The sequence below is a fragment of the Staurois parvus genome, unplaced genomic scaffold (assembly GCF_062004578.1).
Source record: "Staurois parvus isolate SC_StPar_1 unplaced genomic scaffold, SC_StPar_1.0 ptg000449l, whole genome shotgun sequence".
In the NCBI taxonomy this organism is placed as follows: domain Eukaryota; kingdom Metazoa; phylum Chordata; class Amphibia; order Anura; family Ranidae; genus Staurois; species Staurois parvus.
In genome coordinates this window covers 5,119,133-5,139,737 of record NW_028318245.1, presented here as the reverse complement: position 1 = coordinate 5,139,737, position 20,605 = coordinate 5,119,133, and the positions used below count along the sequence as shown (strand labels likewise).

Sequence of the window (20,605 nt, the reverse complement as noted above, 5' to 3'; positions counted from 1 at the left end):
GGGGGAGGGGGGACTCTTCTGGAGGGCGAGGGGAAATCCTCCGGAGGGCGAGGGGGAATCTTCCGGAGGGCGAGTGGAAATCCTCCGGAGGGGGAGGGGGGACTCTTCTGGAGGGCGAGGGGAAATCCTCCGGAGGGCGAGGGGGAATCTTCCGGAGGGCGAGGGGAAATCCTCTGGAGGGGGAGGAGGGAATACTCTGGAGGGCGAGGGGAAATCCTCCGGAGGGCGAGGGGGAATCTTCCGGAGGGTGAGGATCCTCCGGAGGGAGAGGGTGAGGGGAAATCCTCTGGAGAGGGAGGGGGAATCCTCTGGAGGGGGAGGGCAGAATCCTTTGGAAAGGGAGAAGTTAAACACATGAGCAAAAAAAAAGGGGGGGTCAAAAACGTTGCTGGCAGCGAAAGGGTTAACCTGATATTTTGTGTTTTTTACACGCAGCACGGATGGCCAACACGTGAATTCCGTCTCATTTTGGTTTTTGTTTCCCAACAGATGGACACGCGGTCCGGAATGAACATCTTATGGTACCCAATGATGGCGTTCACCCAGGAGCGAGTTCATTGTCTTGTTTGGCATGCGGGAAATGTTTCAAGATGAAATCTGAACTTCTTCTACACCTCAAAACGCATGCCAAGGCAACCTTTACATGTTCAGAGTGCGGGAAATGTTTCAAGATTAAATCTAAACTTCGTCTACACCTCAAAACGCACACCAACATGACCTTTTCATGTGCAGAGTGCGGGAAATGTTTCACCGGGGAAAGCAAACTTCTTACACACCAGAAAAGTCACCAGGGTGGGAGTGCTAATTCATGTCCAGAGTGCGGGAAACACTTCAATTACAGATCACAGCTCCTCGTACACCAGAGAAGTCACACGGGCGAACGCGGTTATCCGTGTTCGGAGTGCGGGAAATGTTATGCTAGCAAAAGTAACCTTCTTAAACACCAGAGAATTCACACAGGGGAGCGTCCGTTTTCATGCATAGAGTGCGGGAAACACTTCACCAGAAAAGACAAGTTTCTTATACACCAGAGAACTCACACGGGAGAGCGCCCTTTTTCATGCTCAGAGTGCGGGAAATGTTTCTATGTGAAGGAATCCCTCCTTACACACCAGAAAATTCACACGGGCGAGCATCCTTTCTCGTGTTCAGTGTGCGGGAAGCACTTCAATTACAAATCACAGCTCCTCATACACCAGAGAAGTCACACGGGCGAACGCGGTTATCCGTGTTCAGAGTGCGGGAAATGTTATACTAGCAAAAGTAACCTTCTTAAACACCAGAGAATTCACACAGGAGAGCGTCCATTTTCATGTTCACAGTGTGGGAAACGCTTTGCTACAAAAGACAAGCTTCTTATACACCAGAGAACGCACACAGGAGAGCGCCCTTTTTCATGTTTAGAGTGCGGGAAATGTTTCTCTGTTAAGGAATCTCTCCTCACACACCAGAAAATTCACACAGGCGAACGTCCTTTCTCGTGTTCAGAGTGTGGGAAAGACTTCACTAGAAAAGAATACCTCGTTAAACACCAGAGAATTCACACCGGTGAACGCTCTTACTCATGTTCAGAGTGCGGGAAAAGTTTCACTGAGGAAGAAACCCTTCTCGCACATATGAGAAGTCACACAGGTGCGCTTCCTTATTCATGTTCGGAGTGCGGGAAATGTTTCTCTGACAAATCAAACCAACTTAGACACCAGAGAACTCACACAGGGGAGCGTCCTTTTTCATGCTCGGAGTGCGGGAAATGTTTCTCTGACAAATCCAACCAACTTAGACACCAGAGGCTTCACACTGGTGAACATCTTTTTATATGTTCAGAATGTGGAAAGTACTTCACTAGCAACAGTAGCCTCCTTGTACACCAGAGAAGTCACACGGGGGAGCGTCCTTACGCATGCTCAGAGTGCGGGAAATGTTTTGGCGATAAAAGGGTATTTAATAAACACCAAAAAACTCACACGGGTGAACGCCCGTTTTCGTGTCCAGAGTGCGGGAAAGGCTTCTTTGTCAAAAAGGCGCTTCTTAAACACCGGAGAATCCACACGGGTGAACGTCCGTATCCATGTGCGGAATGCGGGGAGGCTTTTATTGATGAACGCGTGCTTCTTACACATCGAAAGATTCACACGGGTGAACGTCCGTTTTCGTGCACAGAGTGCGGGAAAAACTTTGCTTTAAAGAAGATTCTTTTTCAACACCAGAAAATTCACACCGGCGAGCGTTCCTATCCGTGTTCCGAGTGCGGGAAATGTTTCACTAGGAATTCTTACCTCCTTGTACACCGAAGAACTCACACGGGCGAGCGTCCGCATTCGTGTTCGGAGTGCGGGAAATGTTTCACTAGTAAAGAAAATCTAATTCGACATAAGAGAACACACCCCGGTTGATGCTGCTGACGGTGATTGTTTACAGGATGATTTGTTCAGTCCGTAGATCGAATGTATGATCACATTTTGGGTGGGTGTATATCCCTCAGGGGTAATTCAGGTATAGAAGGGGTCAGGATTACTGAGTCATCTGCTGACGTCTTCTGCTTTGGATACTCCAGTTGTCATGTGTGCTTCCTACATCTCCTGACTCTGCTCCTGCACACCTTAGGAATTATAGGCCGTTCTGGTCAGCCATGTTGACTCTTCCAGATGTTATATATACGATGTCAGGGGTGAGCGCCTCTCAGGGGCAGACTGACAACTCATGGGGCCCCTGGCAATAGGGGATCATGGGGCCCCGGGCAATAGGGGATCATGGGGCCCCTGTGTCCTTGCCCAAACTCAAGCTCAAAAAAGCCTATGAAAAAGGTACCAGGGGCATCTCTTGGGGCCACCTACTGACCCCGGGCCCTTGGGCAGTTCCCGAGTTTCCAAATGGTCAGTCCGCCCCTGGCGCCTCTATGGCCAGTGTGAGTCAGAGTTGGTTTTCTGTCCCGTCCAGAGAGAGAAACCGAGATTTATTATTGGACTGGGTAATTTTGTGTTACCTAACTGGACGTGCTACACACACAAAACTGCATCAAAGTACACAGGGCCTGTGTAGCACATCCTGTCCTCCTTCCACTCTCCTACCTGAAAGCAAATCCCTGCCGTCAAAATGACAGCCTGGAGATGCTGTAAAAATCCAACCACTGTAATGGCTACTGATGTGATAGAAACCAGCCATCTGACACAGGATTTATAAACATTGTTTAGATGGGAGATGCAGAGTAACATTGTTCATAAACATCGATCAGACGGGAGATAGAGAGATACAGAGTAACATTGCTCAGATGCAAGATAGATCCAACGTAACATTGCTTATAAACATCGATCAGATGGGAGATTAGATACAAAGTAAACAAAAATGGATGTGAATGGATGAAAAAACGGATGTAAACAGATGAAAAAACAGATGTAAGCTGATGAAAAAACGGATGTAAACAGATGTAAACTGGTGAAAAAAACGGATGTAAACAGATGAAAAAAAAAAAATGGATGTAAACTGATGAAAAACGGATGTAAACTGGTGAAAAAAAAACGGATGTAAACTGATGAAAAAAAACGGATGTAAACTGATGACACAACCGGATGTAAACTGGTGAGTAAACAGATGTAAACTGATGAAAAAAACTTATGTAAACTGATGAAAAAAAACAGTTGTAAACTGATGAAAAAAAACAGTTGTAAACTGATGAAAAAAAACGGATGTAAACTGATGAAAAAAAAACAGTTGTAAACTGATGAAAAAAAATGGATGTAAACTGATGGAAAAAAACAGATGTAAACTGATAAAAAAAACGGATGTAAACTGATGAAAAAACAAATGTAAACTGGTGAAAAAACGGATGTAAACTGCTGAAAAAAAAACGGATGTAAATGGATGTAAATTGATGAAAAAACAGATGTAAACTGGTGAAAAAACGTATGTAAATTGATGAAAAAACAGATGTAAATGGATGTAAGCTGATGAAAAAACGGATGGAAACTGTTGTAAATGAATGAAAAATGAATGTAAACTGATGAAAATCAGATGTAAACACATGAAAAATGAATGGAAAAAAAAGATGTAAACGGATGACAAACTGATGTAAACTGATCTGTTTTTGCTTTGAAAAAACGTGACTAAACTGATAGAAAAAACCCAGAACGCCCGTGTGAAAGGGGCCTAACCGCGATCAAAGAAGAAAAAAAGAGTAGAGTTTTTTTTGTTTTTTTTTTCTTTTGACTTTTTTTAAATATTGAAAAATGAATTTGTAACTAACGTTTCGATTTAAAGATGACAACTTATAGAATAAACTTTATACTTTCCATTCGCAGTAAGACTTTTCTTTTTTTAACTAACAATGATCAAAAAAGAAAAAAATAGTTTGTTTTTTTTGTGTTTTTTTTTTCTTTACATTTTTGTCTACGGTTTATTTTATAAAAAAAGATGTAAGATGATACCGTTAATGAAAGCCTTGCTTGTATTCCATTTTTTTTATTGTACGTATTATTATCTTCAATAAAGACAAAATGACTACTGAATAAACGGGTCCACAGCACACATGTGAATATCGGAGGGTCCCATAGGGGGTGTAACAGGGGTGAGAGATGAACTTGTAAATAGGTTGATTTGTTCTATTTGGTTTTTTATTGTTTTTATAAACTAAAGATTTGTGTACTGCTTAAAGGCTAAGTCCACTTTTCTGACCACGTTTCATGTTACACCCATATTTGGGGTCATAGACACCGCCCACAGCCCCCCCCAACCCTAAAATGGCTCTCCGCCTTGTTGAATCTACGGGTTCTTCTCCCCACAGGTCCCTCTAATTTTTTTAATTCCATATGGCTCTGCATGGCTCCTACCTCTGTGACCAAGCCCAGGTGGGTGGGGCGAAACGCATCAATGGCAGCTGAGGCCATTCCTCAACTTTGGACTGCTGGGGTTGGTTGAGCAGCATCCATCCCTTCACTTGTATTGGCTGACACTGGAATCGCTCGGACTCTGGGTTCTCTGGAGAGCAGGGGTGGACTGACCATTTGGAAGCTGCCCGGGGGCCCCATGAGTTGTCAGTCTGCCCCTGCTGGAGAGGTGTACCCAGCTAAGAGGTGTCTACAGCGAACACAGGCCTGTGGGTATTTATGACCCTGGGTTGAAGAAAGATGGCTGGGAGGTGCTGCATGTGCTTTCACGCATGACTACTGCGGATCATCCACTTTATGCAATTGACTGAGTACGTCAAGTGACTTCGAAATGTATCTCCTCGTGATGTGACTGCCTTGCCATTCTCTGGACAACTCTTGTGTGGACATTCCTTCTTTGGGATGTAAAAGTCGATGGCTGGGGAAGTTTTGAGGAAGCCTATGGAGAGGAGCAGGGCACAAGATGGCAGAGGGGGTGGCCTCAGCAGGTGGGATCGTGTTCTAGCAGGGTAGGGTGCCAAAACTAGCCAACTACAAAGCCAGTCTTCCCAGAAATTCAATATGTAGAAGAATCTAAAGGTTTCAATATGTTTCCATCAGGAACGGAATATCGGTGGTTGCACCTTGTGTTCTCCCTTCTGGGCCTTCGATTATGGCCATTAGTGTATGTATGGAACAATGTCGGTCACTCCAGCAAAGGTCTCGCCTTGTTGGGAATCCATATTGATGTTCTTTTTTAAAAATCTAGCTCATGCCAAAAACATTTTCGATTTTCCCTATAGTGGGGGAAGGATTTGAACGTCTGTTGTGTGTTTGATGTGTCCAGGGTTCCGTTGAAGAGATTTATCACCACTTCCTGTAAGTCCCGTAAGTTGCGAGGTGAGATCTCCATGGATTCGGCCTGTTTTTCCAGCACATCCCACAGATGCTCCATTGGATGGAGATCTGGGAGGCCAAGTCGAACTCGTTGGGTTCCTCAAACCATTCTGGAATTCGTCAGACCAGGCCACCTGTGGACATGGGTCATCATGGGCACTCTGACCGGTCTGCAGCTACACAGCCCCACACACAACAAATTGCAATGCTCTGTGTGTTCTGACAATTTCCTATTGGAACGAGCATGAACTTTTTCAGCAATTTGAGCTCCAGGAGCTCTTCTATTGGATCAGACTATTCAGGCCCACGTTCTTTCCCCACATGCATCAGTGAACCTTGTTGTCCATGACCCTGTTGCCAATTTTCCTTACTTGGACCACTCTTGGTAGGTCCTGACCACTGCAGATCGGGAACATCCCACAAGAGCTGCAATTTTGGAGATGCTCTGTCTTGCAGGACAACCAGGATCTGGAAGACTCTTGATGGTCACTGAAGTAGCCGTGACTACTACTATCATGATTCTTGGCTTCCACAGCAGTCAGGTATGGAGTCAGGTGCCTTGCTGTCTTCCTCTTGCGGGACAACCAGGATCTGGAAGAGTCTTGATAATCACTGAAGTAGCTGTGACTACTACTACCATGATTCTTGGCTTCCACAGCAGTCAGGCATGGCGTTAGGCACCTTGCTGTGTTCCTTTTGCAAGTCCGTCAGGCATGGTGTAGGTGTACTTAAGTTGGTCCAAGGTGGACCAATGTAACTGGAGTTCAACTTTAATTATTAATAACAAATTAGTAAAATTGATGCAAGCCAATTTGTTCGTTTGTCCCACAGTAGTGGTGCACCAGATTTGAGAGTCTTAGGATGCATGCGCTCAACTTTTGGTGCCAACCCAAAGTTATGATCGCTACTATTTAAATGGCTCTGACCTGAACAACCTTAGACCCATCTCCCTGCTGCCACTCACTTCCAAGCTCCTTGAGCGCTTAGTCTACAATCGCCTAAGCCAGTGGTGGGCAACCTTTTTTTTCAACTGAGCCAAATCTCGCCAAAACCACGATTGAAATTTATTTTGAGAGCCACATTTTTAAAACTGAAAATACATCCCCCATATAGTAATTCATCCCCCATAGTAATTCATCCCCCATATAGTAATTCATCCCCCATAGTAATTCATCCCCCATATAGTAATTCAACCCCCATAGTAATTCATCCCCTATAGTAATTCATCCCCCATAGTAATTCATCCCCCATATAGTAATTCATCCCCCATAGTAATTAATCCCCCATATAGTAATTCATCCCCCATATAGTAATTCATCCCCCATAGTAATTAATCCCCCATATAGTAATTCATCCCCCATACTAATTCATCCCCCATAGTAATTCATCCCCCATATAGTAATTCATCCCCCATAGTAATTCATCCCCCATAGTAATTCATCCCCCATATAGTAATTCATCCCCCATAGTAATTCATCCCCCATATAGTAATTCATCCCCCATAGTAATTCATCCCCCATATAGTAATTCATCCCCCATAGTAATTCATCCCCCATATAGTAATTCATCCCCCATAGTAATTCATCCCCCATATAGTAATTCATCCCCCATAGTAATTCATCCCCCATATAGTAATTCATCCCCCATAGTAATTCATCCCCCATATAGTAATTCATCCCCCATAGTAATTCATCCCCTATAGTAATTCATCCCCCATAGTAATTCATCCCCCATATAGTAATTCATCCCCCATAGTAATTAATCCCCCATATAGTAATTCATCCCCCATATAGTAATTCATCCCCCATAGTAATTAATCCCCCATATAGTAATTCATCCCCCATAGTAATTCATCCCCCATATAGTAATTCATCCCCCATAGTAATTCATCCCCCATAGTAATTCATCCCCCATATAGTAATTCATCCCCCATAGTAATTCATCCCCCATATAGTAATTCATCCCCCATAGTAATTCATCCCCCATATAGTAATTCATCCCCCATAGTAATTCATCCCCCATATAGTAATTCATCCCCCATAGTAATTCATCCCCCAGCTGCAGCTGCAGAGTCCTGACTTTTGGGGCGGCCGCCCGAGAGGAGGGAGGGGAGCGGGCGCCCGGCACACAGAAGAGCCGCATTTAAGTTTGTAAAGAGCCGCATGTGGCTCGCGAGCCGCGGCTTGCCGACCACTGGCCTAAGCGCCCACCTCACTGATAACAACCTCCTTGATCCACTACAGTCTGGCTTCCGTCCCCTACACTCCACCGAAACCTCCCTACTCAAAATCACTAATGACTGGCTAACCGCCAAAGCTAATGGCCACTACTCAGTCCTCTTACTCCTCGACCTCTCCGCGGCCTTCGACACAGTCGACCACCCCCTCCTTCTTACTAAACTACACTCCTTTGGCATCAGGGGCGCTGCTGTCTCCTGGTTCTCCTCCAACCTATCCCAACGCTCCTTCAGCGTCACCTATAACACTGCCACCTCCCCCTCTCTGTTGGAGTGCCCCAAGGCTCTGTCCTCGGACCCCTTCTCTTCTCCATCTACACCTTCTCCCTTGGCAAACTGATACACTCCCACAGCTTCAATTACCAACTCTATGCCGACGACACACAAATTTACCTCACCTCACCTCCTCACTGTCCGCCCGCATTGCCCACCTCCTGAACGACATTTCAGACTGGATGTTGCTCCATTTCCTCAAGTTAAACCTTTCCAAAATCGAGCTCCTAGTTTTCCCCCCAGCCCACGCCCCCCCCATCCTCTCCATCACGACTAGCAACGCCACCATCAATCCCACCCCACACGCCAAAGTCCTGGGTGTCACCCTGGACTCAAACCTTTCCTTCCAACCTCATGTCCAATCACTATCAAATTCATGCAGGCTCCACCTCCGCAATATCTCCAAGATACGTATGTTCCTCACCCCAGACACCACTAAACAACTCGTACACTCCCTCATCATCTCACGCCTGGACTACTGCAACTCCCTTCTCACCGGCCTACCCAAACACATGCTATCCCCGCTCCAGACTATCCTGAACTCAGCGGCCAGACTTATCCACCTTACCAACCGCTCCGCTTCTGCCACCCCCCTCTGTCATTCCCTCCACTGGCTCCCGATTGCCCAACGCATCAAATTCAAACTACTAACACAGACATACAAAGCCATTCATAACAATGCCCCAAACTACCTCACTGACCTGATACCCAAATACCAACCTACACGTGCCCTTCGCTCCTCACAAGACCTCCTACTCTCCAGCTCCCTGGTCTCCTCCTGCCACGCCCGACTGCAGGACTTCTCCAGGACTTCCCCCATCCTCTGGAACTCACTACCCCAATCCATCAGACTGTCACCTACCCTCCTCACCTTTAGGCGCACCCTGAAAACCCATCTCTTCAGGGAAGCCTACCCCACCCTCACCTAACAACCGTTCTCCACTCCTCCTACCACTCCATCCCCCACAGCCACTTCCTCCTGTACCACTATCCCCTCCCTCCTAGATTGTAAGCTCAAAAGAGCAGGGCCCTCGAACCCCTCGTGTGTTGTATTGTTACTGTATTGTCTCACATACTGTCCCCCACTCTAATGTACAGCGCTGAGCAAACCCTTTGGCGTTATATAAATACTGTATAATAATAATAATAATGTTGCGGAGGTGAAGTCTACAAGATTTGGACAGTGATTGGATTTGGGGCTGAAAGGACAGATTGAAGTCTAGGGTTACACCTAGTACCCTGGCATGAGGGGAGGGACTGATGGCTGTATTATTGACCTTGATGGAGAAGTCAGGGGAGGGGGCACAGGCTGGGGGGAATACTAAGAGCTCAGTTTTGGAAAGATTGAGTTTGAGGAAGTGGAGTGACATGCATGCCGATATGTCACTTAGTAGGTTAGTAATGTGAGAGGAGACTGAAAGGGTGAGGTGAGGGGTAGAGAGATAGATTTTTGTGTCATCAGCATAGAGATGGTACTTAAAGCCATGGGAGTTTATCAAGTAACCAAGAGAGGAGGTGTAGATGGAGAAGAGAAGGGGTCCAAGGACAGAACCTTGAGGGACTCCAACAGAAAGAGGGAGTGAAGAGGAGGAGACTGAGTTATAGGTATGCTGAAGGAGCGCTGCGATAGGTAGGAGGAGAACAAGGAGAGAGCGGAGTCTCTGAGACCAAGAGAGTGGAGTTTTTTGAGGAGGAGGGGATGGTCAACAGTATCAAAAGCTGCAGAGAGGTCAAGTAGTAAGAGTACGGAGTAGTGGCCTTTGGTTCGGATGAGTATGGAGTAGTGGCCATTGGTTGGGAGGAGTACGGAGTAATGCCCATTGGTTGGGATGAGTACGGAGTAGTGGTCATTGGTTGGGATGAGTACGGAGCAGTGGTCATTGGTTGGAATGAGTACGGAGTAGTGGCCATTGATTGGGATGAGTACGGAGTAGTGGCCATTGATTGGGATGAGTACGGAGTAGTGGCCATTGGTTGGGATGAGTACCGCGTAGTGGCCATTGGTTGGGATGAGTTCAGAGTAGTGGTCATTGTGTCAGGAATGGACTTGCCAGTAATGGTGGGACTCACCTGCCTTGTGGGCTGCAGTACCAGGGCTGGCCAGCGGGTGCTCTCAGCAATCAGAGACTCAACCCTACAGTCAGCCAAACACCTGAAGCTGATTACGGAGGTGTATTTAAGGGATGGCCAGACCTGCAGTCTGGGCCTTGGTGTGTGTTTTTCCATGGGCCCCTGTATCTTGTTACCTGCATTCCTGTTCCTGTTCCTGCCTGACTTACCCGTTGCCAACCCTGCCTGATCCTGACCTCTGCTGTCTTCTGTTTGATCCCTGGCTTGTGACCCCGACCATTCTCTGCCTGACCCCCTGTACCTACCTGCCCGTTAGTTGCTGTACCCGGCTCGTGACCTGACTACTCTCTGCCTGCTCCTCCTGTTCCTACCTGCCCGATTGTTATTGACCCGACCTGCCTGACTACGCTTGCATTGTATGTATTGTTATCTGTGGGTGGTTTGGTTCGTTTGCACTGTGTTTATGTTTTAGTATTGCACTGCGTTTTGTATTGTTAGTATTAATAAATTATATTGTTTATAACATATCTGAAGCCTGCGTTTCCCTGCGTCAGTTCACATACCTCTGGTCATACCTGGAGCCCTGACACATTGGTTGGGATGAGTACGGAGTAGTCTCCATTAGTTGGGATAAGTACAGAGTAGTGGCCATTGGTTGGGATGAATACGGAGTAGTGGCCATTGGTTGGGATGAGTACGGAGTAGTGGCCATTGGTTGGGTTGAGTACGTAGTAGTGGCCATTGGTTGGGATGAGTACGGAGTAGTGGCCATTGGTTGGGATGAGTACGGAGTAGTGGCCATTGGTTGGGATGAGTTCGGAGTAGTGGCCATTGGTTGGGATGAGTACGGAGTAGTGGCCATTGGTTGGGATGAATACGGAGTAGTGGCCATTGGTTGGGATGAGTACGGAGTAGTGGTCATTGGCTGGGATGAGTTCGGAGTAGTAGTCATTGGTTGGGATGAGTACAGAGTAGTCTCCATTAGTTGGGATGAGTACAGAGTAGTGGCCATTGGTTGGGATGAATACAGAGTGGTTGCCATTGGTTGGGATGAATACGGAGTAGTGACTATTGGTTTTAGCAGTTAGTAGATCATTAGTGAGTTTGAGTAGGGCAGTTTCAGTGGAGTGTAGTGAGCGAAAGCCAGACTGTAAAGGGTGGAGAAGGTTGTTGTCGGTGAGATGGCAGCTCAGGCGATTGTAGACTAAGCGTTCTAGGAGTTTGGAGGTAAATGGCAGCAGGGAGATGGGTCTTAAGTTGTTCAGGTTGATGGGGTCCAGGGAGGGCTTTTTAAGTATGGGAGTGATGTGCGCATGCTTTAGAGGGGAGGGGAAGGCACCTGTAGAGAGGGAGAGATTGAAGATGTGAGTGAGGGAGCATAGGATGGCAGAAGAGGGTGACCATAGTAGTTGTGAGGGGATAGGATCCAGGGGGCAGGTAGTGAGACGGGCTTCTGAGAAAACCTTAGTGACTTTTTCAGTAGTAGCAAGGTCAAAAGAGGAAAGTGTTGAGGGAGGTTTAATATAAGGTATGCTAAGTGGGATGGATGTCTGTGTAGTGGAAATGCCCCTACGAATTGCATCAATCTTGTGTTTGAAATGATTTGCAACCTTGTAAGTAGTGAGTGAGGTTCTGGGTGGAGGTGGAGAAAGTAGAGAGTTAAAAGTAGAGAAGAGACTACGAGGACTGGATGACAAGCTATTGATGAGAGTGACAAAGTAGGCTTGTTTGGCAGCATGAAGGGAGGAATCGTATGTGCAGAAAGCAGATTTATATAGGGTGAATGCTTGCTGGGATTTGGTTTTACGCCACAATCGCTCCTGCGCACGACTATGTCGTTTAAGATTTCTGGTGCGGTCAGTCTGCAAGGTTGTAACGGTCGGGGCCTGATACTTCGTGTTGTTAGAGGAGCAAGTGAGTCTAATATGGATGAAAGTGAACTGTTATAGACAGTAATGGCCAGGACAGGGGAGAGATTCTATGATAGAGGTGGTCAGTTTCACAGTGGAAAAGAGATTATCCTTTTTAGACTAGATTTTTGACCCACACACCACACATAGGTGTCCATGCATAGCCAGGGCTTCTGTACTAAGAGTGAGCTCATTCATCATTTATCTACCCGTCCATCCAGTGCCTCTGGTTTATAGACCGGATACATCCTAAATATGGAACCATTTATCCAACCGTCCATCCGGAGCCTCTGGTTTATAGACCGGATACGTCCTAAATATAGAACCATTTATCCAACTGTCCATCCGGAGCCTCTGGTTTATAGACCGGATACGTCCTAAATATAGAATCATTTATCCAACCGTCCATCCGGAGCCTCTGGTTTATAGACCGGATACGTCCTAAATATAGAGCCATTTATCCAACCGTCCATCCAGAGCCTTTGGTTTATAGACCGGATACGTCCTAAATATAGAACCATTTATCCAACCGTCCGTCCAGAGCCTCTGGTTTATAGACCGGATACGTCCTAAATATAGAGCCATTTATACAACCGTCCGTCCAGAGCCTGTGGTTTATAGACCGGATACGTCCTAAACATAGAACCATTTATCCAACCGTCCGTCCAGATCCTCTGGTTTATAGACCTGATACGTCCTAAACATAGAACCATTTATCCAACCGTCCGTCCAGATCCTCTGGTTTATAGACCTGATACGTCCTAAACATAGAACCATTTATCCAACCGTCCATCCAGAGCCTCTGGTTTATAGACCGGATACGTCCTAAACATAGAACCATTTATCCAACCGTCCATCCAGAGCCTCTGGTTTATAGACCGGATACGTCCTAAACATAGAGCCATTTATCCAACCGTCCATCCAGAGCCTCTGGTTTATAGACCGGATACGTCCTAAATATAGAACCATTTATCCAACCGTCCATCCAGAGCCTCTGGTTTATAGACCGGATACGTCCTAAATATAGAACCATTTATCCAACCGTCCATAAAGAGCCTCTGGTTTATAGACCGGATACATCCTAAACATAGAACCATTTATCCAACCGTCCATCCAGAGCCTCTGGTTTATAGACCGGATACATCCTAAATATAGAACCATTTATCCAACCGTCCATCCAGAGCCTCTGGTTTATAGACCGGATACGTCCTAAACATAGAGCCATTTATCCAACCGTCCATCCAGAGCCTCTGGTTTATAGACCGGATACATCCTAAACATAGAGCCATTTATCCAACCGTCCATCCAGAGCCTCTGGTTTATAGACCGGATACATCCTAAATATAGTGAATAGAATAGAATGGTTTTCCTTCAGTTACACTGAAAAACAAGACCTCTAATCTGGTATAACAAGCAGTATGAACTCTGCGTAGACATTATTCATCCCGGTACAGTTGAGAAAATTCTCCATTTATTATCCGTCCACAGAGAGGAGAGTCCTGTATAGACCACATGAGCATATCAATGATGATGACAGACAAAGACCAAAGTCACGTGACTGAGAGGCTATTAGACCTCACCCTGGAGATCATCTACCTGCTGATTGGAGAGGTGAGGAGGATTCTGTGAGGGGGTGGGGGTGTCAAATGATAAAATTTGTATCTCTACTAGTAAAATACAAATCTGACCAGAGAGCTGAGAGGTATTCTGGGAATATTATACAATCATCTTACTATTAAATAAATGCTGAATGAATTAAGTGAAGAAGATGTGACCTGATGTAGGGAAGATTCTGGGAATGCCACTGAATGAATTTAGTAAGCATTTACATTGTCTCTCAATAGAGTTACACAGTAGTGAAGAAGACATCTGGTGAGGATGTGACCTCCAGTAGACATCACCGGAAAGGAAGGAGAGGAACCCCGAGACCCATCACTGTCCCTTCATCCGTGTCCCTGACTCCTTTACGTGACAAGAAGATTCTAGAATTCACCCAGAAGATCATTGATCTGCTGACAGGAGAGGTGAGCGGTGCCGGGAATTCTGGGACATTCTCCAGTAACAGACAAGGGATGTGTCTGGATGGTGACTGTATCATTGTGTGTGTCAGGTTCCTATAAGGTGTCAGGATGTCACTGTCTATTTCTCCATGGAGGAGTGGGAGTATTTAGAAGGACACAAGGATCTCTACAAGGACGTCATGATGGACAATCAGCCGCCCCTCACATCACCGGGTAAGAGGAGACTTTATTGTAAAGGAGACTGCAACACAAAAGGTTCAACTAGATAAACTTGAAATGCAAAAAGTATTATCAGTTTGCTTCTACAAGTATAGAGTATGAAGTATGAGCAAACATTTTAGAAAAATCTCTGGTAAAATGAGACTATTATATAATTGGTTGACCAGATGATTTATGGTGTCAGTTCATTTTGAAAAAAGTAATCTTACCTACCAGAAGAATGAAACCTTTGTTAAATTGCTACATAGTAAGGTTGAAAAAAAGAAATAAATTAATTGAGTTCACCCAGTTAGTATTCTCCATTAAATCAAGAGGAGATTCTGAACACCATATGGAAGGTCCATCTCCATCCCTCAACATAACGTCATGTTCCCAACAAATGAGGAGGAGATACTGGACACCATATGAAAGGTCCATCTCCATTCCTCAATATAACGTCATGTTTTCAACAAATGAGGAGGAGATACTGGACATCATATGAAAGGTCCATCTCCATTCCTCAATATAATGTCATGTTCCCAACAAATGAGGAGGAGATACTGGACACCATAGGAAAGGTCCATCTCCATTCCTCAATACTACATCTTGTTCCCAACAAATGAGGAGGAGATACTGGACACCATATGAAAGGTCCATCTCCATTCCTCAATATAACGTCATGTTCCTAACAAATGAGGAGGAGATACTGGACACCATATGAAAGGTCCATCTCCATTCCTCAATAGAACGTCATGTTCTCAACAAATGAGGAGGAGATACTGGACACCATATGAAAGGTCCATCTCCATTCCTCAATATAACGTCATGTTCCCAACAAATGAGGAGGAGATACTGGACACCATATGAAAGGTCCATCTCCATTCCTCCCGATGTGTGATGACTGATTTGGTGTATTGATGGTTTCGGTGAGATGTGATTGGTTTTCATGTATTGTACATTTACTTTCTATCAGAGGGACATCAGGTCAGGAATACCTCGGAGGAAGATCTTGTTTTATCTCCAGATCACGGTGCAGAAAATAATGAGATTACACAACATTCTCCTGAAGTGAACACAATCGGTCATATTACACCGCACAGACCACACCATGTGGAGACATCAATGGATCCTTCTGATCCTGAGGAATCTTTTCATCGATCCCATACTGTTCCTTCAGATCTCCATTCTCACAGAGCGGATCCATCGACACATCCATCTACACCCAAGGAGTCTACTCCAATCCATGGAGGCGTTCATCCAGGAGAGAGTTCATTATCTTGTTTGGAGTGCGGGAAACCTTTTAGGATGAAATCTGAACTTCTTCTACATCTTAAAACTCACACCATTGTGAATTTTCCATGGTCAGAGTGCGGGAAATCTTTTACCGAGGAAAGCAAACTTCTTACACACCAGAAAAGTCACAATGGTGAGAATACAAATTCATGTTGATTGGGGGAAACACTTCACTACGAAAGCAGGCCTTATTGTACACCAAAGTCACACTGATATATGTCCTTATTCATGTTCAGAGTGCGGGAAATACTTCACTAGATAAGAATACCCTGTTATACACCAGAGACTTCACACAGGTGAACATCCCTATTCTTGTTTAGAGTGCGGGAAATGTTTCAATGGGAAAGGAAATCTTCAAAGACACCTGAGAAGTCACACAGGCGAACGTCCCTATTCTTTTTCAGAGTGCGGGAAATGTTTCTCTCAGAAAAACGACGTCCTATTACACCAAAGGATTCACACAGGCGAGCGTCCTTTTTCGTGTTCAAAATGTGGGAAAAGTTTCACCCAAAAAACAAATCTTCTTCAACACCAGAGTAGTCACACGTGTTAGCGCCCATATTCTTGTTTAGAGTGCGGGAAATGTTTCACTCACAGGGGACACCTTCTCAGGCACCAGAGAAGTCACACAGGCGAGCGCCCATTTTCATGTTCGGAGTGCGGGAAATGTTTCACTCAGAAAGGAAGCCTCCTTTATCACCAGAGATGTCACACAGGCGAGCGTCCGTATTCCTGTTCAGAGTGTGGGAAATGCTTCGCTCAAAAAAACAAACCTTCTTCAACACCAGAGAAGTCACACGTGTAAGCGCCCGTATACTTGTTTGGAGTGCGGGAAATGTTTCAATCACAGAGGACACCTTCTCACGCACCAGAGAAGTCACACGGGCGAGCGCCCGTTTTCATGTTCGGGGTGCGGGAAATGTTTCACTCAGAAAGGAAGCCTCCTTTATCACCAGAGATGTCACACGGGCGAGCGTCCGTATTCCTATTCGGAGTGCGGAAAATGTTACGCTCACAAAGGAAGCTTCCTTAGACACCAGAGAAGTCACACGGTGAACGTCGCTATTCATACTTAGAAGATGTGAAATCTTTGACTCAGGAAGGACATCAGAGATCTCACGCCTGCCGTAGCTGCCAGATACCTGTTTCTCTGTTGGGAATGATCAGCCGATTCTGTCTCCCATCAGGGATACTCCGAGTCAGGGGCGGACTGACCATTAGAGCACTGGGGCACTGCCCGAGGGCCCGGGGTCAGTAGGGGGCCCCATGAAATGCCCCTGGTACCTTTTTATAGGCTTTTTTGGGTGTGCTTTAAGTGTGGGCAAGGACACAGGGGCCCCATGATCCCCTCTTGCCCGGGGGCCCCATGAGTTGTCAGTCCACCCCTGCTCCGAGTATGCCTGGGTTCGCTTCGAGTAGAGTCCGGTGAACTCGACTAAAGTTCGGGTGACAAATCTGAACCCAATTTAAATCAATGGGAGCTGAATATTAACCCCTCCAGAGGATTTACTACCCCTTCCTGACCCGGCCATTTGTTGCGATACGGCGCTGCGTTACTTTCCCTGAGAATTGCGCGGTCGTGCAACACCGCACCCAAATTAATTTTACATCCTTTCCCCCCCCATGCGTGAAATCAAGCTTTCTTTCGGCGGTATTTGATCGCCTTTGCGATTTTTATTTTTTGCGCTATGAAAAAAAAATGATTTGGAGAAAAAAATATATTTTTTACTTTTCGCTATTAAAAAAATTTTAAAAATCAAATTTCGTCATAAAGTTCGGCCAAAATGAATTCTGCTCGGCCAAAAATCCCAATACGTGTAAATTAATCGGTTTACATGAAAGTTATAGCGTTTAGAAATGGCGGTATAGATACTGGGATTTTTTTATTACTAGTAATGGTGGCGCTCAGCGACTTATAGCGGGACTGCGGTAGGCATTCTGACACTGGGGGGGGGGGACTGACTTGGTGTCACTGACATTCCCAGTGACACCAATACAGTGATCGGTGCTAATTAAAAAGCACTCACACTGTACTAATGACACTGGGCAGGAAGGGGTTAACATCCGGGGCACCGACACTGTACTAATGGCACTGGGCAGGAAGGGGTTAACATGAGGGGCACTGACACTGTACTAATAGCACTGGGCAGGAAGCGGTTAACATCTGGGGGCACTGACACTGTGCTAATGACACTGGGCAGGAAGGGGTTAACATCTGGGACACTGACTCTGTACTAATGGCACTGGGCAGGAAGGGGTTAACATCTGGGGGCATAGAACATCATATGACACCATATAAAGTAACATGAGTTGTAAAAAAAAATATATATATATATATATATTTTTTTTTTTTTTATAAAATTTGTTTCTATTTTCCTCACTAACTCCTTCTTCCCCCCTTAACTCTTATTTATTTCTAATTTATAAATGATTTATATTTAAACTTCTTGTTCATTTTGTTCGATATTTTTATATTTTAGTGTGGCCAAAGAACGGAAAAATTGATTAAAAAAAAAAACTTTTTTTTTTATTTTTTATAAAATTTGTTTCGGTATTCCTTACTAACTTCCCCTTCCCCCCTTAACTATTATTTTTTTTAATGATTTATTTATTTCTAATTTATGAATGATTCATATTTAAACTTCTTATTCATTTTGTCTGATATTTTTATATTTTATTGTGGCTGAAGAGTGCAAAATTGATTAAAAAAAACAAAAACTTTACCATTTTGTAAATATCTTTGCAATGCTTTGTACCAAAACAATATTTTTTTGTGTCATCGGGACCGATGACAGAATACAATGTATATGTTTTATCTACAGAAATATATATTTTTTTAACTAACACTGAATTTCTGCAACTTGTTTCATTTTGTTACTGTTATTTTTTCTATGGATATAAAAAAATATATATATATTTTTGCATGACAGTGTCACCAAATAAAGCTTTGTTTGTCTTGTATATATCGGTCCATTGATGGTGTACAGGGGTGAGTAGGAAAGAGCTCCGGCTTGTTTGGATCCCAGTCCCACAAGCAGGCTGTAATGGCATCCCACCAATCATACGTTTCCGTGGCATTCCTCGCCCATGCATGCATACAAGGGTTGAGCTACGTTTTTATCATCCCCCTTAAGCTGCAAAGGTGCTGCATGGGTGTGTAGACATGCCGTGGCTGCAGCAAGATATATCCAGGGCTATCTTAATGCACGGGCACCGCTGGGCACTACCCAAGGGCCCTAGGTGCATGGGGGCCCCATTGATAATCTTGCCAACATCATACTTGCCAACTGTCCCGGATTTTCTGGGACTGTCACGCTTTTGACTAAGCTGTCCCAGGAATGCAGCGTCCCGAAACCTGCACTGTGCCCTCCTGATCCCCCCTGTACTGTGCCCTCCTGCCTCCCCCCTGTACTGTGCCCTCCTGATCCCAGTACTGTGCCCTCCTGACTCCCCCTGTACTGTGCCCTCCTGATCCCAGTACTGTGCCCTCCTGATCCCTCCTGTACTGTGCCCTCCTGATCCCAGTACTGTGCCCTCCTGATCCCTCCTGTACTGTGCTCTCCTGATCCCAGTACTGTGCCCTCCTGATCCCTCCTGTACTGTGCTCTCCTGATCCCAGTACTGTGCCCTCCTGATCCCTCCTGTACTGTGCCCTCCTGATCCCAGTACTGTGCCCTCCTGACTCCCCCTGTACTGTGCCCTCCTGATCCCAGTACTGTGCCCTCCTGTACTGTGCCCTCCTGATCACAGTACTGTACCCTCCTGATCCCTCCTGTACTGTGCTCCCCTGATCCCAGTATTGTGCCCTCCTGATCCCAGTACTGTGCCCTCCTGATCCTTCCTGTACTGTGCCCTCCTGTACTGTGCCCTCCTGATCCCCCCTGTACTGTGCTCTCCTGATCCCAGTACTGTGCCCTCCTGATCCCAGTACTATGCCCTCCTGATTCCCCCTGTACTGTGCCCTCCTGATCCCAGTACTGTGCCCTCCTGATCCCAGTATTGTGCCCTCCTGATCCCAGTACAGTGCCCTCCTGATCCTTCCTGTACTGTGCCCTCCTGATCCCAGTACTGTGCCCTCCTGATCCCCCCCTGTACTGTGCTCTCCTGATCCCAGTACTGTGCCCTCCTGATCCCAGTACTGTGCCCTCCTGATCCCCCCTGTACTGTGCTCTCCTGATCCCCCTGTACTGTGCCCTCCTGATCCCAGTACTGTGCCCTCCTGATCCCAGTATTGTGCCCTCCTGATTCCCCCTGTACTGTGCCCTCCTGATCCCCCTGTACTGTGCCCTCCTGATCCCAGTACTGTCCCGTCCTGATCCCCCCCTGTACTGTGCCCCCCTTATCCCAGTACTGTGCTGTCCTGATCCCCCCCCCCCCGTGCTTTGCTCTCCTGATCCCAGTATTCTGCCCTCCTGATGCCCCCTGTGCTTTCCTGTCCTGATCCCAGTATTGTGCCCTCCTGATCCCCTCTGTGCTTTGCTCTCCTGATCCCCCCTGTACTGTGCCCTCCTGATCCCAGTAGTGTGCCCTCCTGATCCCAGTATTGTTCCCTCCTGATCCCTGTACTGTGCCCTCCTGATCCCAGTATTGTTCCCTCCTGATCCCTGTACTGTGCCCTCCTGATCCCAGTACTGTGCCCTCCTGATCCCCCCAGTATTGTTCCCTCCTGATGCCCCCTGTGCTTTGCTCTCCTGATCCCAGTACTGTGCCCTCCTGATCCCCCCTGTACTGTGCCCTCCTGATCCCAGTATTGTGCCCTCCTGATCCCAGTACTGTGCCCTCCTGATCCCCCCTGTACTGTGCCCTCCTGATCCCAGTATTGTGCCCTCCCGATCCCTGTAATAATCA

The 20,605-nt window shown here is 46.1% G+C and overlaps 1 protein-coding gene and 1 pseudogene across 1 annotated transcript in view; both read left to right on the top strand.

Annotated features, from left to right (window-relative positions):
• LOC149453426 (uncharacterized) overlaps positions 1-4,294 on the top strand; it is a 39,134-nt gene extending 34,840 nt beyond the window's left edge. Inside the window, exon 16 of the mRNA XM_089688644.1 lies at positions 490-4,294. Within this exon, the coding sequence (XP_089544770.1) occupies positions 490-2,393 (1,904 nt within the window). The 3' untranslated portion in view covers positions 2,394-4,294. The remainder of the gene's footprint in view (positions 1-489) is intronic.
• An 11,107-nt stretch (positions 4,295-15,401) lies between these two features.
• LOC149453425 (uncharacterized) lies at positions 15,402-18,603 on the top strand (annotated as a pseudogene).
• The last annotated feature ends 2,002 nt before the right edge of the window (positions 18,604-20,605 follow it).